The sequence below is a fragment of the Delphinapterus leucas genome, chromosome 3 (genome assembly GCF_059928025.1).
Source record: "Delphinapterus leucas isolate spDelLeu-1000000601 "Yukka" chromosome 3, BTC_Dleu_Yukka2, whole genome shotgun sequence".
NCBI lineage: Eukaryota > Metazoa > Chordata > Mammalia > Artiodactyla > Monodontidae > Delphinapterus > Delphinapterus leucas.
Genome location: NC_143131.1, coordinates 149,512,021 through 149,526,158, shown reverse-complemented (window position 1 = coordinate 149,526,158; position 14,138 = coordinate 149,512,021). Strand labels below are relative to the sequence as shown.

The following is a 14,138-nucleotide window of genomic DNA, read 5'->3' as shown; positions in this document are numbered from 1 at the left end:
TATTTCACTTAGCATAATGTCTTCAAGGTTAATCCATGTTGTAGCACGTGTTAGGATTTCCTTCATTTTTAAGGCTGAATAGTATTCTATTGTGTGAATATACGACGTTTTATTTTTCCATTCATCCATCCATGGACACTTGGGTTGCTTCCGTCTTTGTCTATTATGAGTAATGCCACTTTGAACACGGGTGTGCAAATATCTGTTCAAAACCCTGCTCCCAATTCTTTTGGGTGTATACTCAGAAGTAGAATGGCTCGATCATATGGTAATTCTATTTTGAATTGTTTGAGGAATCACAATATACTATGGATTTCCTATTTCTGAACTCAATTTTGCTTCATCTCCTGACCTCTCAAGAAGGATTTATGAGGAGTTTGTTTTTGATGTCGTTATGTATTTTTCTGTTGCCTCTGTAAACAGAGACACTCTGGTATAAAATTCCTGGGTTACATGCTTCCTCCTAGAAACTCGGCACACGTTCCTTTACTGTCCTCTGGCACTCAGTGCATAGATAAGAAGATTGAGACTTCTCTGTCATTTGTTCTTTTTTAATAACTTTTTTCCCCTGTTTGAATGCTTATGAAATTTTTAAAAGTTGCTTTGTAGAAAAAAGAAAAAAAAAATCTCCATATGTGGGTCTCTTTGCCTGAAACAGGGTGAGCCTAATTTGTGGATGTCTGTCCTCACTACAGGACAATTCTTTTACCTACTTACTATGACATCTTTTGCATTTTTCTAGTTTCTCCTTGAGAAGCATCAATACATTATATCTTCACTCTCCATCCTCTAGTCCCCTGAAATATAATCCTTTTCACACTCTCACCTTTTCATCTATATCAGGAGTTGAAAAACTACAGCCCACGCCTATTTCTGAATAGCTGGTGCGCTAAGAATGGTTTTTCCATTTTTAATGGATGGTGAACAAGCAAAACAACACAGAATGAGACTGTAGGGCCTGCACAGCTGAAAATATTTATCATCTGGCCCTTTGCAGAAAAAGCGTGCCGACCTCAGATCTTCATCCTTGGAGAGTGACTCAGGTTTATCCCCAGCATCTCTGTTTCCACTTTTTTCTTGGTACCATTGATGTCATTACTTCTCCACCACTGCCTCCAGTGAAGATTTTAATTTTGCTCTTACAAGTTTAGGGGCTTTGCAATCTCTTTTATGGCTTCTTTTCAACTCCTCTAGCTGTCTTTACATCTCCACCTCTCCTCTTTTTATGGCTTTTGTTCCAGAATCATGGAACATTGACTTGCCGGAATTCTGGAATGCGCGTCTGCCGTCTTCCTCTGCCTCGTTCCTCAGGGCTTGCTCGTAGGGCTCCAGGATGTTCTGCTTCCCAGGGAGCCCTCTTTCTGCACGGCTGCACATGCTAAGACCTGGCCAGACTCAGTGTTCGGTATCAAAGTTTATAGACCGCCCTTGGTGGCCTCACTGACTACCCATGTGACAGTCAAATACGTACCTTGCATGGATTATCCTTGGCATGTTTAGGCTCACAGCTCCCCCTAATCCAATTCTCAGCTTCTGGCTGACTTTCCCTGAGAGCAGGAGTCAGCAAACTACTGTCTGTGGCCTGTATGGCTGGCCAGCTAAGAGTGATTTTTACATCTTTTAAAGGGTTGTAAAACAACCAAACAAACAAAAAGCCCTAGAAAACAAACAAACAAGCAAGCAAACCCCCAAGACACTAAGAAGACTAGGCAGAACATTTAGAATAAGACAGAAATCCTCTGTAGTCCACGAAGGCTGAAATATTTCTTATATGGTCTTCTATCAAGAAAGCTGCATGTCCATCAACAGATGAATGGCTAAAGAAGATGTGGCGCGCACACACACACACACACACACACACACACACACACTGGAATATCACTCAGCCATAAAAAAGAATGAAATTCTGCCATTTGCAGCAACATGGATGGACCTGGAGGGCATTATGCTAAGTGAAATAAGTCAGACAAAGAAAGACAAATACTGTATGATATCACTTATATGTGGAACATACACATACATATACAACAAACTAGTAAATGTAACAAAAAAGACACAGGCTCAGGCTTCCCTGGTGGCGCAGTGGTTGAGAGTCCGCCTGCCGATGCAGGGGACACGGGTTCATGCCCCGGTCCGGGAAGATCCCACGTGCCCGTGAGCCATGGCCACTGAGCCTGCGCGTCCGGAGCCTGTGCTCCGTAATGGGAGAGGCCACAACAGTGAGAGGCCCGCGTACCGCAAAAAAAAAAAAAAAAAAAAAAGATGCAGGCTCACAGATATAGAGAACAAACTAGCGGTTATAGTGTGGCGGGGCAACATAGGGGTGGGGGAGTGGAAAGTACAAACTATTGGATGTAAGATAGGCTCAAGGATGTATTGTACAACACGGGGAATATAGCCAATATTTTGTAGTAACTGTAAATGGAGTGTAACCTTTAAAAATTGTATTAAAATATTAAATAAATTAAAAAAAAAAAGAAAGTTGTGACCATTGCCTTAGAGCATGTCTCTTCTCTCACTTCATGCCTGGCTTTTTGAACTGACGGAGTCCATCCCAAACCTACAAACTGTGCCACCAGCATCCTTCCCATCTGAGCTACTATATGTGGGGTTTATTCACTGGGGCTTAATCTGAGAAGAAGTGAACAACCTACCCTAATTCTTGACGACTTGCTTTTTGTAAGATGCAGCCTCTATCTGGAGACAGAAAGTTGTGGATGCAGGTGTGGTTGTATTGTCGAGCAGAAGGCAGGGCTCTAGAAAGGGGACCTCACGGATTGGCACCTATGAGTTGGAGGGATGGCTGGCTTATTTTCAGGTTACTACGAACCCTGGATATCTGTGTTAAGTGTCAACAATGGGGAATGAAACACGTCTTCCTATTTCTTATATATGTATATTTTTTATAAAAAGGAATCAATTGCAAAAAAAATGTTGAAAAATCACTAGGGGAAGGTTTAAAGACAATAGGCTAACATGATGATCTATTAATATATTAAGCCCCAAAGCATACTTGTTAATGTTACCTGTAATCATGCACTACTTTCCTTGCATCCTCTAGTTGTTTGTTGGTTAACAGAATATTCCTGGGATCAGTTACAGTGAAGAAATGATTGGCTCGTCCAATGAAAGTGCTTTGATCCCATCGAGGTTCCTTGATGTTAATGTTTGGTGGAAGTTCTCCAGACATTGTCCTGGACTGTAGAGGGTCAAAAGGACAGGCCTAGTTAAGACTTACAAAGTCACTACACATTTAGAAACTTTGTAGTCACACTAATCTTCAAATAAAGAGTTATGTACATTCCTATTTATGAAAATAATTTTGCTACAAATGGCAGAAAGGCTATTTAAATCCAAAGCTAAATTTGTCTGTAAATCTCAATTTATCTTAATCAAATTTCAATGATTTCCCACATAGTTCTTTTTATAAGGACATAGTATTTCATCATCCCTTACTTTGGAAATCTATTCTTCAGAAAAAAATAAAAATATAAAAAGTTAAAAATAACGTCAACAATAATAGTGTCTGAAGTCTGAAACACTTTTTCTGGATGAAAGAACCAACATCAAACTACTGCGGCATTCTGGTTTACTAAATTTGTTCTTCCTACAAGTAGAAGTGACTAATTATGCAAAAAGGCTTACATGCTAAAAATTCTAGAATTAAAAGAAGATTCAGATTCATTCAGCCTTATTCAGCGTATAGACCACAATCAAAAATGAAAAATTATTCTCCTCAATCTAACAGAGTCATAGTGGGAAAAACACATTTTGACAACCCCATAAACATTAATAACATAGAGCATATTATTTTCCTCATAAAATACTTATTTTCTGGCTAAGAACCATTACTTCTTTCTAAAGTAACTAGTTTCTTTCGCTGAGTAATATATGCTTATTTTTAGAGCTGCTTTGTATTGCTGTAATACATGCTTATTGCAGTATTTTGAATAATATAAGCTTATTGTAGAAAATAAAGAATAAAGAAACAAAATCTGCTATAATTTAGCCATGCTGAAATAACCATTGTTGATGTTTTGATATATTTCCTTGCAGACATTTTCTATACATATTATTATCCTCTAACAAAAAAAATAAAGTTGATATCATACTCTACATTTTAACATCCTGATTGTTTCCTGCTGTACTTATTTCACGAGCACTCCCTATGGCACTAAATATTCATTTCAGGTATTTAGCAACACCTTCAACCTTTGTTATTTTCAGTTTTTCACCATGAAAAATAATGCTGTATCCTTGTCTATTAATTTTTTCCCTCATAACTGGTGACTTCCTTAAACTAGATCTCTCTATGTGATATTAGCAGGTCAAAAGATCTTATCACTATTAAGGCTTCAAACCATTGCTTTCTCATACCTCTTTCCTCTTTCTATATTTCTAATACTGGTTCTTATAGTGGCTTTCTTTTCCAGGTATTTTTCATTAAGTTATTTTTCAGTGCTTCACTAGATCATAGGTCTGTTAAGATGTCAGGTGCTGACGCCTGTCATTTGAACTTTATCAGAATCTCAAATTAACACATTTCACGGCCCACTGGATCAAAATCAAGCATGTTAGGCCCAGAGATGTGAGGAATCTAGTATATGTAAAACAGCTGGTCAGTTGAGAGTAAGAAAGTAAAAATCAGCCCCATTATTCATAAAGCAGGCTGGGATGACAAACACAGATAAAGTCAGCTGCAAAGCTGACAGGAAACCATATTTCTCCCAAGGTCACACTGAAGCTAAAAGGTGTCCTAACAACCCCCTTCTTTGGGTGACCACTGCTTTCTTATCTCATTGAGAAACCTTGTTCTCCACAATCACAGACTGTCAGAAACTTTGCTGTTTGAAATCATACTAGGAAGAAATGAATCATCCCACTTTGACACAGAAAAGGAGCCTGGATTTCCAGCCCAGATGCAAAGTTTCAGATTAGGGAGTTTCTGGACACAACATTCCATGTCTTTTTTCTTTGTTTAAAAAATTAATTTATTATTATTATTTTTTTGGCTGCGTTGGGTTTTCATTGCTGCACGCGGGCTTTCTCTAGTTGTGGTGAGTGGGGGCTTCCCTTCCTTGTGGTGCGTGGGCTTCTCATTGCGGTGGCTTCTCTTTGTTGCGGAGCACGGGTTCTACGTGCATGGGCTTCAGTAGTTGTGGATGGCAGGCTCAGCAGTAGTGCCTTGTGGGCTCTAAAGCACAGGCTCAGTACTTGTGGCGCACAGGCTTAGTTGCTCCACAGCATGTGGGATCTTCCCGGACCAGGGCTTGAACTTGTGTCCCCTGCATTGGTAGGAGTATTCTTAACCACTGCGCCACCAGGGAAGTCCCTTCCATGTTTTTCTTAACTCTGTAGTTTCCAAGGAAACTTTGTAGTTTCCAGGTCACGGGCTACTTCACAGTTCAGATCTTTACACCCAGCCCTGCTTTGAGCCAATCAAAATATTGCTTCATTAAACTTCCCTAAGTTCCACCATTCTCCAAGATGCTCTGAAAGACCTAACTTTTCCTTTGTTGGTGAGACACTCCCAGTTCCTCCAGTGCGTGGTCTCCCTCATTGAAATACACATGACTTTGTTTAACTAAGGTTTGTCCCTGCTGGTTTTCAGTCAGCTGGGCTATGATAAGAGAAGTGTCTAAATTTCAAATTAGGACACCTCTAAGTCATGAACGTCAAGTCCAGGGATGTAAGGATATAATTTTCACTTCAAAGAGCTGTGTCATTGTATGAAGAAATGTCTCAATTTTGAATAAGAATGTATCAAATGTATTATTTATAAAACATACAAAAAGTAAAACAAAAACTCTAATTCACACCCAGGAGAACAGTTTTCAGACTTGTGTGCAGGGACCTAGGGCTCTGCTGAGGCATGTTAGTGACCTGCAGGGAGTGGAGGGGATTCAAGCAGGTGGGTTCTGAGCCCCTGAGTTTATAGTCAACTAGAGCAGGTCTGCTTTCATCTGCTCTCTACATCTGGGTTTTATGGCAATGATCATTTAAAGGGAGGGTTCTAATGCTTGGGGGGGCGGGTGGGAAGAAAAAGCAAAAAAGAAAAAAGTTGAAAATCGCTATAGGAGAGGACAATCTGAAGATCTATGAGACGATTCATAAAGGTCCGGAAGGTTTCAAGCTTTTTTTTTTACTCCAGCTTCCTAAGTCAGCCCCAGCATCCATTTGATTAGTGCCTCTTCACCTATGTGCGGTGAAGGACCTGCTTTGTTCTAATTTCCGGTCCCATCATGAACCAATACTTTTGTAAACTATATTAAAAATAAATTTTGAAAAAATGAAATAAAAAGTGGGACACATATAAAAGCCCCCATTTTTATTATTAGGTTCAGCAGATATACTAGAACTCTATCATATTGTTATGAAAGTTCCTAAATGCTTACCCCCAATTTCTGTATTTTCCCCAATATGAGGACACTGGCCTCATCCAAGGGTCATAATTTGAATTTACACTTAGGCGTATAGATCACAATTTGTTTCTATACTTAAACGTCACCAAATAAATGCTACATATAATCATGTAACTAGAAAAGACAGATAATCTGGTCTAACTCACTTCTGTTTTTGAATGGACCACTAGAAGGTATAATTCTTACCCTCAAGTAGATCACATACTAAATACAGAACAGATGAAATTCTGACCAGGACAAAACTTTTAGCTTTGTTTTTTCTTTAAGGTCTAGAAAGTGCTCCTACCTTTAGTGTTCACTGACTGGGCACCCACCACGTGACAGATTCTGGGGCTAAATCAGTGAACAAAGGACAAAAATTCCTGCCTTGGTGGAGCCGATGTTGGGTGTTGGCAATGGAAGGGTAGACAGACAATAAACAAGGTAAGCCAAGTATCCACTGTATTAGTAGGTAATAAATGGTTTGGGGAAGAATCACAATGGGAAGCATCATGAGGACAGACTGCATTTTTAAACAGGGCAGCCGGGGTAGGCCTCATGGAGAAAATAACCATGGAGCAAGATCAAAAAGAAGTGAGGAGGGCTTCCCTGGTGGCGCAGTGGTTGAGAGTCCGCCTGCCAATGCAGGGGACAAGGGTTCGTGCCCCGGTCTGGGAAGATCCCACATGCTGCGGAGCGGCTGGGCCCGTGAGCCGTGACCGCTGAGCCTGCGCGTCCGGAGCCTGTGCTCCACAACGGGAGAGGCCACAACAGTGAGAGGCCCACGTACCGCAAAAAAAAAAAAAAGTGAGGAACTGAATCACGTGCGTATCTAGGGGAGCAGGAACTGAATCACGTGCATATCTAGGGGAGCAGCATACCAGGGAGAAGGAACAGACACTGCAAAGGCCCTGAAGCAGGTGTCTTCAAAGAACAGCAAGAAGGCATGCAACTGGGGTGGAGAGAGGAAGAGGGAGGGAGACAGGAGATGAGGGGTCAGAGAGGTATGGGGAGGGGTTTAGTTGGAATCACACTGTTTGGCGCCTCGTGGCCACCGTGAGGCCTTTGCATTTTACCCAGAGGGAAATGGGAGTCATTGGTGGGTTCCAATCAGAGGACTTACAACTGAAAAGGATGTCTCTGGCTGCTGTGTGGAGAATGCAGTGGGGCTATAAGAGTGGATGCAGGAAGAGCAATTGTAAAGCTCCTGCAGGCATCCAGGAGAGGGCTGATGGTGGTGCAGGTGGTAGCAAGGAGGGGCAAGAAGTGCTGACGTTCTAGACATTGTGTTGATGGAGCCAACAGGATTTCCTGAAATCTTGGATGTGGGGTGTGAGAGAAAGAAAAGGCATGACTCCTAAGATGTTTGACTGGAGGAGAAGCAGGTGTCAGGGATCAAACAGCAAGTTCAGGTTTGGATGGATGGAGTTTGTGACGCCTAGGGGACTTCTAAGTGAAGATGTCCAGGAGGCGGTTGCATACGAGAGTCCAGAGTTCAGAGGAGAGATTTAGTCTGCAGATCTTCATCTGTGAGCAGAGACGACTGAAACTCATGCAGTGGGAGAGCGACAGGCATGTGGACGTAAACAGAGAAGAGATCCAAGACCTCCAATGTTAAGAGGTCAGGAAAGACTAAGTTATAGCAAAGGAGGCTGAGAAAGAGTGACCAGTGGGTAGGAACTTGGCAGGGCGTGGTGTCCTGGAGGACAGGTGAAGTGAGTCTACCTGTAGTCCCATCGGCCAAAAGGAAGAACACCTTGGTAGTTGGTTACTCCCATCTTGGGCTAGTGAAGAGGGGGATACAACTCCTGAAGGGCCATCTACGGAATGGGAACGCTACAAAGATGGTTATCTTGGCAAATTCTAAAAATTCTTAGCAATGGTGATGGCAAGTAGGGAGTGAATGCACAGCACATTAAACGCCCCCTCTTCGGGGCACTGTTTATTCCTGCAAGGCCACCGGCACAGACTGGTGGTTCCTCACCAACAGAACGCATTGAAATCACCCGGAGAGCTTCTGAAAAAGACAAATACTATCGCCCTTCTAGAGATTCAGACCTAGGAGGTCTTACCTAAGGCTGGGCATGTGATTCTGCAGGCGCTCTGGGTCTGGACCTCCAGCTCTCTGGGCACCAGGCTGTGACTCTACATGAAGCTGGGAGCTGTTTCCTTCCCTGCATCTTTCTCTGTGCTGCCTATGCCTTCCCCCAGGCCTGAGCAATCTGCAATGCTTCCCAGTGGATATCTGATACTGATTGTTGCTCATAAAATTGAGTACCAAGCAATATATCTTCCTTTTAAAGTATAATTCTCACTATTTCCCCTTCACACTTAATACACTTAATATATATAACAATAGCACGAACAAAAAATTAAAATGTAGCTTCCATAGAATTCTAGTTCTTAATAACAAACCATCTCCAATTTGTTAAATATAGGGCAAACTTCAGGTCAAGCTGTTGAAACCATGATCTGGTTTTACAACATGGTGCTTCATAAAATAAAGATGTTCTATTGCATAAGAGCTGGAGAGGATCTTAAAAATAATCCACCCAATGTTCTCATCATGTAGGAAACAGAGGCACAGAGGGGGAAATAACTTGTCCAGGGTGTGCTCCTGGTGATGGTGGCAGAAGGAAGTGGGCGAGGATGCAAAGCCAGACTGAACTCCTGAGCACTGGTCAACCAGTTTACTCTTTCTACTCTATTACTCTCTTTTAGCTATTCCCCTCCCCCCCCCCGCCCCGCCAAAGTACAGCAATTAATGTCTGCACAGAATTGGTATCTTTGAAGCCCTCCTTTTTTCCTTTAAATAAAAACAGCTTTACTCACACCACGAAGCTTCGCTAACCCTCTGGAGCCTCCATAGTATATGTGAGAAGAATGCTGTGGAGGCCTCACAAAGTCTCTTTTTTGTTTTTAATTGAAGTACAGTTGATTTACAATGTTGCGTTAGTTTCTGGTGTAAAGCAAAGTGATTCAGATATATATATATACACACATACCTATGTATGTAAGTATATGCGTATGTGTGTGTGTGTGTGTACGTGTGTCTGTATTCTTTTTCAGATTCTTTTCCATTATAGGTTATTATAAGATACAGAATACAGTTCCCTGTACTATACAGTAGGACCTTGTTATTTATCTATTTTATATAGAGTAGTGTGTACAAAGTCGCTTCTTAAAAAGGCAAAGAAAAAGGAGATAGATGGGGAAAGGAAACCCCACATTTTCGGCGTTTCTATTACATACAAGGAACTGGGCTGGATGCTCGCCTAAGAGTGCAAGCCCCTACTGTGCGCCAGTGGCAGAAGAGTCTATGTCAGTTTTCGCAACGCTGTGCTTTACGCATACTGTGTACATTTCACAGAAGAGGAAAGTAAGATTCTGAGATGTCACTCACAGCTACCCCCTTATCTCCCGGCAAGGGAGGAAGCAGGCTTATCATCAGGCTACAGGCCAAGCCCACCAAAACCCCAACACTGAACGCTTATACTGATCCACTTCGTATAGACCTGGGGTGGGCAGAATCGTGCCCGCCCAAAGATGTCCACCTCCCAACCGCCACAGGACCTGAATCGATTACCTTACGCGGCAAAGGTGGTTGCTGGTATGATTAAGTTAAGGCTCTTGAGACTAGGAAACCACCTTGGATTATTTAGGGGGGCCTGATCATCACAAGGGTCCTTATAAGAGAAAGAGGCAGGCAGGAGAGGCAGAATCAGAGAAGTAGATGTGACAAGGGACCAGCAGAGCTTGGAGTGATGCAGGGCCACGAGCCAAGGCAGGTGCACAGCTTCTGGAAGCTGGAAACAGCAGGGAAACAGATTCTCCCTTGGAGCCTCCAGAAGCAATACAGAACCATTTTAGGCTTCTGCCGTCAGAACAGTAAGCTAATACATAGTTGTTTTGTTTTAAGGTACATTTGTGGTAATATGCTAAATAGCAATAGGCTACTAATTCAGCACTCTTTTTCCCTACTTAAAAGGATTTTATTTTGTACATAAGTTCATTTAGAAAACAAACTTACGGTTACCAAAGGGGAAAGGGGGGGGCGAGGGAGGGATAAATTAGGAGTTTGGGAGTACCATATATACACTACTATATATAAAATAAACAACAAGGACCTACACCTATAGTTCCCTGTGTGTACAGCACAGGGAACTATACTTGGTATTTTGTGATAACCTATATGGGAAAAGAATCTGAAAAAGAACATAGATATATATATATCTCTCTCTCTGAATCACTTTACTGTACACCTGAAACTAATACAACATTGTAAATCAACTATACTTCAATAAAAATAAATAAATAAAAAATTTTTAAAAGGATTTTATGGCCTTCCCTGGTGGCGCAGTGGTTGAGAGTCCACCTGCCGATGCAGGGGACACGGGTTCGTGCCCCGGTCTGGGAAGATCCCACATGCCGCGGAGCAGCTGGGCCCATGAGCCATGGCCGCTGAGCCTGCACATCCGGAGCCTGTGCTCCACAATGGGAGAGGTCACAACAGGGAGAGGCCCGTGTACCACAAAAAAAAAAAAAAAAAAAGGATTTTAGTAGAACTCTATACTGGCATAAGTAATACCAACTAGACTTGAGAGCCTGTCCTGCCCCCACCAATTTCAGAACCATAAGGCTAATCAGGAATACCATATGAACATTCTTACAAAGACAGCTGATCTCAAACCAGATAAAATTTTAATTATTGACTAGGACTCCCATGTTCCAATTAGACAAGCATTTTCACACACCAACCTTCAAGCCCAGGAACAGTTTTCACTTTTTTCCCACTCTAAAAAAATAACCAGTTTCTATAATTAGGGGTCCAGTTTTCAAAAAAATTATTTCTTATTTTGCACTAAAAACCCAGTGCATCCAGGCGCTGCTGCCCTGGATCACTGGTCTCCCTCCAGTTGTGGCCCTGGGAGCAGCTCTGCACATCCGGCCAAGAGGCAGGGGGCCACGGCTGGGGCTCCTGACCCAGTAGTGGCCTCCGGGGCCAAGGCACCCCCATGGCCTTGGTTGCTATGCGGGGGTCCCTGGGGTACATCACCTTCCTACCTGCCTCATCGCCAGGGCTTGGTGGGCTGGTCACTTGGTCGGCAACCTGCAGCATCCAGGACGCCCACCGGCTGCCGGGGTCTGCGCTTTGGGGTCATCCACCCCACAAACTCGGTACCAAGCAGTGGGCCAGGGGCTGGGGCCACCGCGGGCACCTTCGTGGGAAGGAAGCGAAGTCCCAGGGGTGGTAGGGGAAGAAATAGATTTGGTTTCCCCACTGTCTGGTTTATGCATGAAGAGCACAGCCATCCCTGAACTTGTGGTTCCTGGACTTTCCTCTCTGTCTCCTCACCAAGGTTGACATTGGTTAAAGATCAGATCAGATACCTTTCCAGAGAGTTCTTAAGCACCACTGACCATGCAGTTCTGACAGTATTTCATGACAATGTATGGTGACAGTTTAGAACAAGTGCTTCTCAGCTAAAAATTTCTGCAAAGTAGACTGGGTAAGTCATTCTGCTGTACAGCCCTAGCAATGATACTGGGGACCATGCAGACGATTGCAAAGCCACAATGGCTCAAAAGAAAGTTTCAGAGAACAAGGTATATATATGTATATACACATACATATATGTATATATCGTCCAGTTTCAGGGGTGGCAGGGATAAGGGAAAATGCCACACCTCCAAGGGACAGACTGCACGGGACACCAAACAATGTGTTCAAGAAAGTGCAAGTGTATCAGCTTTACAACAAGCCATGCAAGTGAAAGATGCCATGGACGGACTCAGAAGACATCAATGGGAGGATCTTCTCTCTGCCACGTCTATCTGAGGCTTTGACAGTTATGCAGAAGGGCGGAAATATCTTCAGAAATTTAGAGAGGCTATAGAAGGAGAGACAGGAAAGGTGGAAACATCACAGCTACAGATTGATTAAGTGAAGGGCTTCCCAAGGAGAAATTTACTAACCAGTGACCAGCTGACTGAATAGCTGCAGATGGTCAACTGTGGAATGTTATGGTTTACACATAACCATATCAGTAGATTTCTGATGTTCAACAAACTCAGTTTCCACGACCTGAAGAAATGATGGAATAGGGGGTGTAGAGAAGCAAAGGAGGCTGGAAGATTCTGGAACAGAGGCGTTAACAGGAACCAACCTGTGAAAGGAGGTCTCTGCATATTTAAATAGTTATAATGTTGCTTTTTTTTTTTTTTTTTCGGTAGGCGGGCCTCCCACAGCCACGGCCTCCCCCGCCGTGGAGCACAGGCTCCGGACGCACAGGCCCAGAGGCCATGGCTCACGGGCCCAGCCGCTCTGCGCATGTGGGATCTTCCCAGACCGCGGCACAAACCCGAGTCCCCTGCATCGGCAGGCGGACTCTCAACCACTGCGCCACCAGGAATACCCTATAATGTTGCTTTTTGACACTTCACCAACTGAGGTGTTAATTCTGACTTAAGAATCTTTTTTTTAAATGAATGATTTCAAAGAAAAATTTGGATTGTAAAGGTATGAAAATATTTTTTTGTATGAGAAAAAAAGTGGGATTCAAAAAAATTTCTGTAGTGACTGACATCACTTACGCTAAGAAATAAAGTTAAGGCTTTGTTACCTAAAGACAAAATCAATAAACTAAGAATGACAGCTATCTGGGGCCATTAATAATTATAGCATTAGATTGCATTTAAATGAGTCATTCCTAAAGATATTATTTTACAGATTATATACGTTAATACATTAATTAACCCCTCAAAGGGGATAGAAATAATCTCTTGGAAAAAAAATCCTGCTAAAATTCAATCTCTTGGCTAAGGGGTTTTGGGTAAATATAGTATCATGAAGCCTCATCAAAACTCATCAAAATGAATTTCTCCAAGTTTTCTTTATTCGTTCATTCATAAACAAAATTAATATATACATTCAATATGCACTGAAGGCCTCTCCTATACCCAGCACTGGCTTGGCCCTGGATTTGGAAAGACCCAACATGCGGTAAATAAACTGAAAGGCAAACACATTCTAATGAATACAGCCTAAATTTCCCCAAATGTACTTATAGACACCCTTCTCATATAGAGCTGATTACGGGTGGACATCACCCACCTCTGTCCATGCAGTCTTCAACTGAGTTATCAGATTACTAACCTGGGTAAACCTTATTGAAGACTGTGATACGAATGATTCTCGTATCCAAATCTGTATACACTTTTCAAAAATATATATTATTTCAGTGAAGTAAACCTGGTTTAACATCCACAATAACTCAGTCACAGAATTTATAAGCTTTTAAAGTAAAAATGAGTGCCATGACCAAGATTCTCTAGTCATAATACTGTATTACACATTATAGGCCTACTGGAAATGGTACTTAACTCCACCTTTTTTCAAGTCATTATTTAAGTTACATCACAACCTTCATCACCAATTCTGGGAGGGCAATACTGTCTCCCTTTTAGGTTAGATGTTACACAGTCAGTGCACAGCTATGCAAGGGCGAGGACCACCCCCTGACTCAGAGGCCCAGGACCACTTCCCACCACATACATGCCTTCATGGCTGGTAAACAGTCTGCTCCAATTAGACAACGGTGATCAGTTTCATTGCCAAATAACTTTACTGAACCAGTTGGTTAGTGGAACTTGAATTTCTGGCTCCAAGCCGCACCTCCCTAACTGCCCTGTAACCTGGAATCCTCCGATGGAGGTGATGAGGGAAGGGGTGTGTAG

General features: G+C 42.5%; 1 protein-coding gene and 1 pseudogene across 9 annotated transcripts in view; one reads left to right on the top strand and one right to left on the bottom strand.

Annotated features, from left to right (window-relative positions):
- Window positions 1–14,138, bottom strand: part of SFXN1 (sideroflexin 1) — a 53,238-nt gene that overhangs the window by 34,429 nt on the left and 4,671 nt on the right. For all 9 annotated transcript variants that reach the window (XM_022595082.3, XM_089909682.1, XM_089909688.1 and 6 more), the window contains exon 2: window positions 3,027–3,199. In XM_022595082.3, coding sequence (XP_022450790.2) covers window positions 3,027–3,190 — 164 coding nt within the window. In that variant the 5' untranslated portion in view covers window positions 3,191–3,199. The remainder of the gene's footprint in view (window positions 1–3,026; window positions 3,200–14,138) is intronic.
- Window positions 12,037–12,506, top strand: LOC149749730 (nuclear transcription factor Y subunit beta pseudogene; annotated as a pseudogene).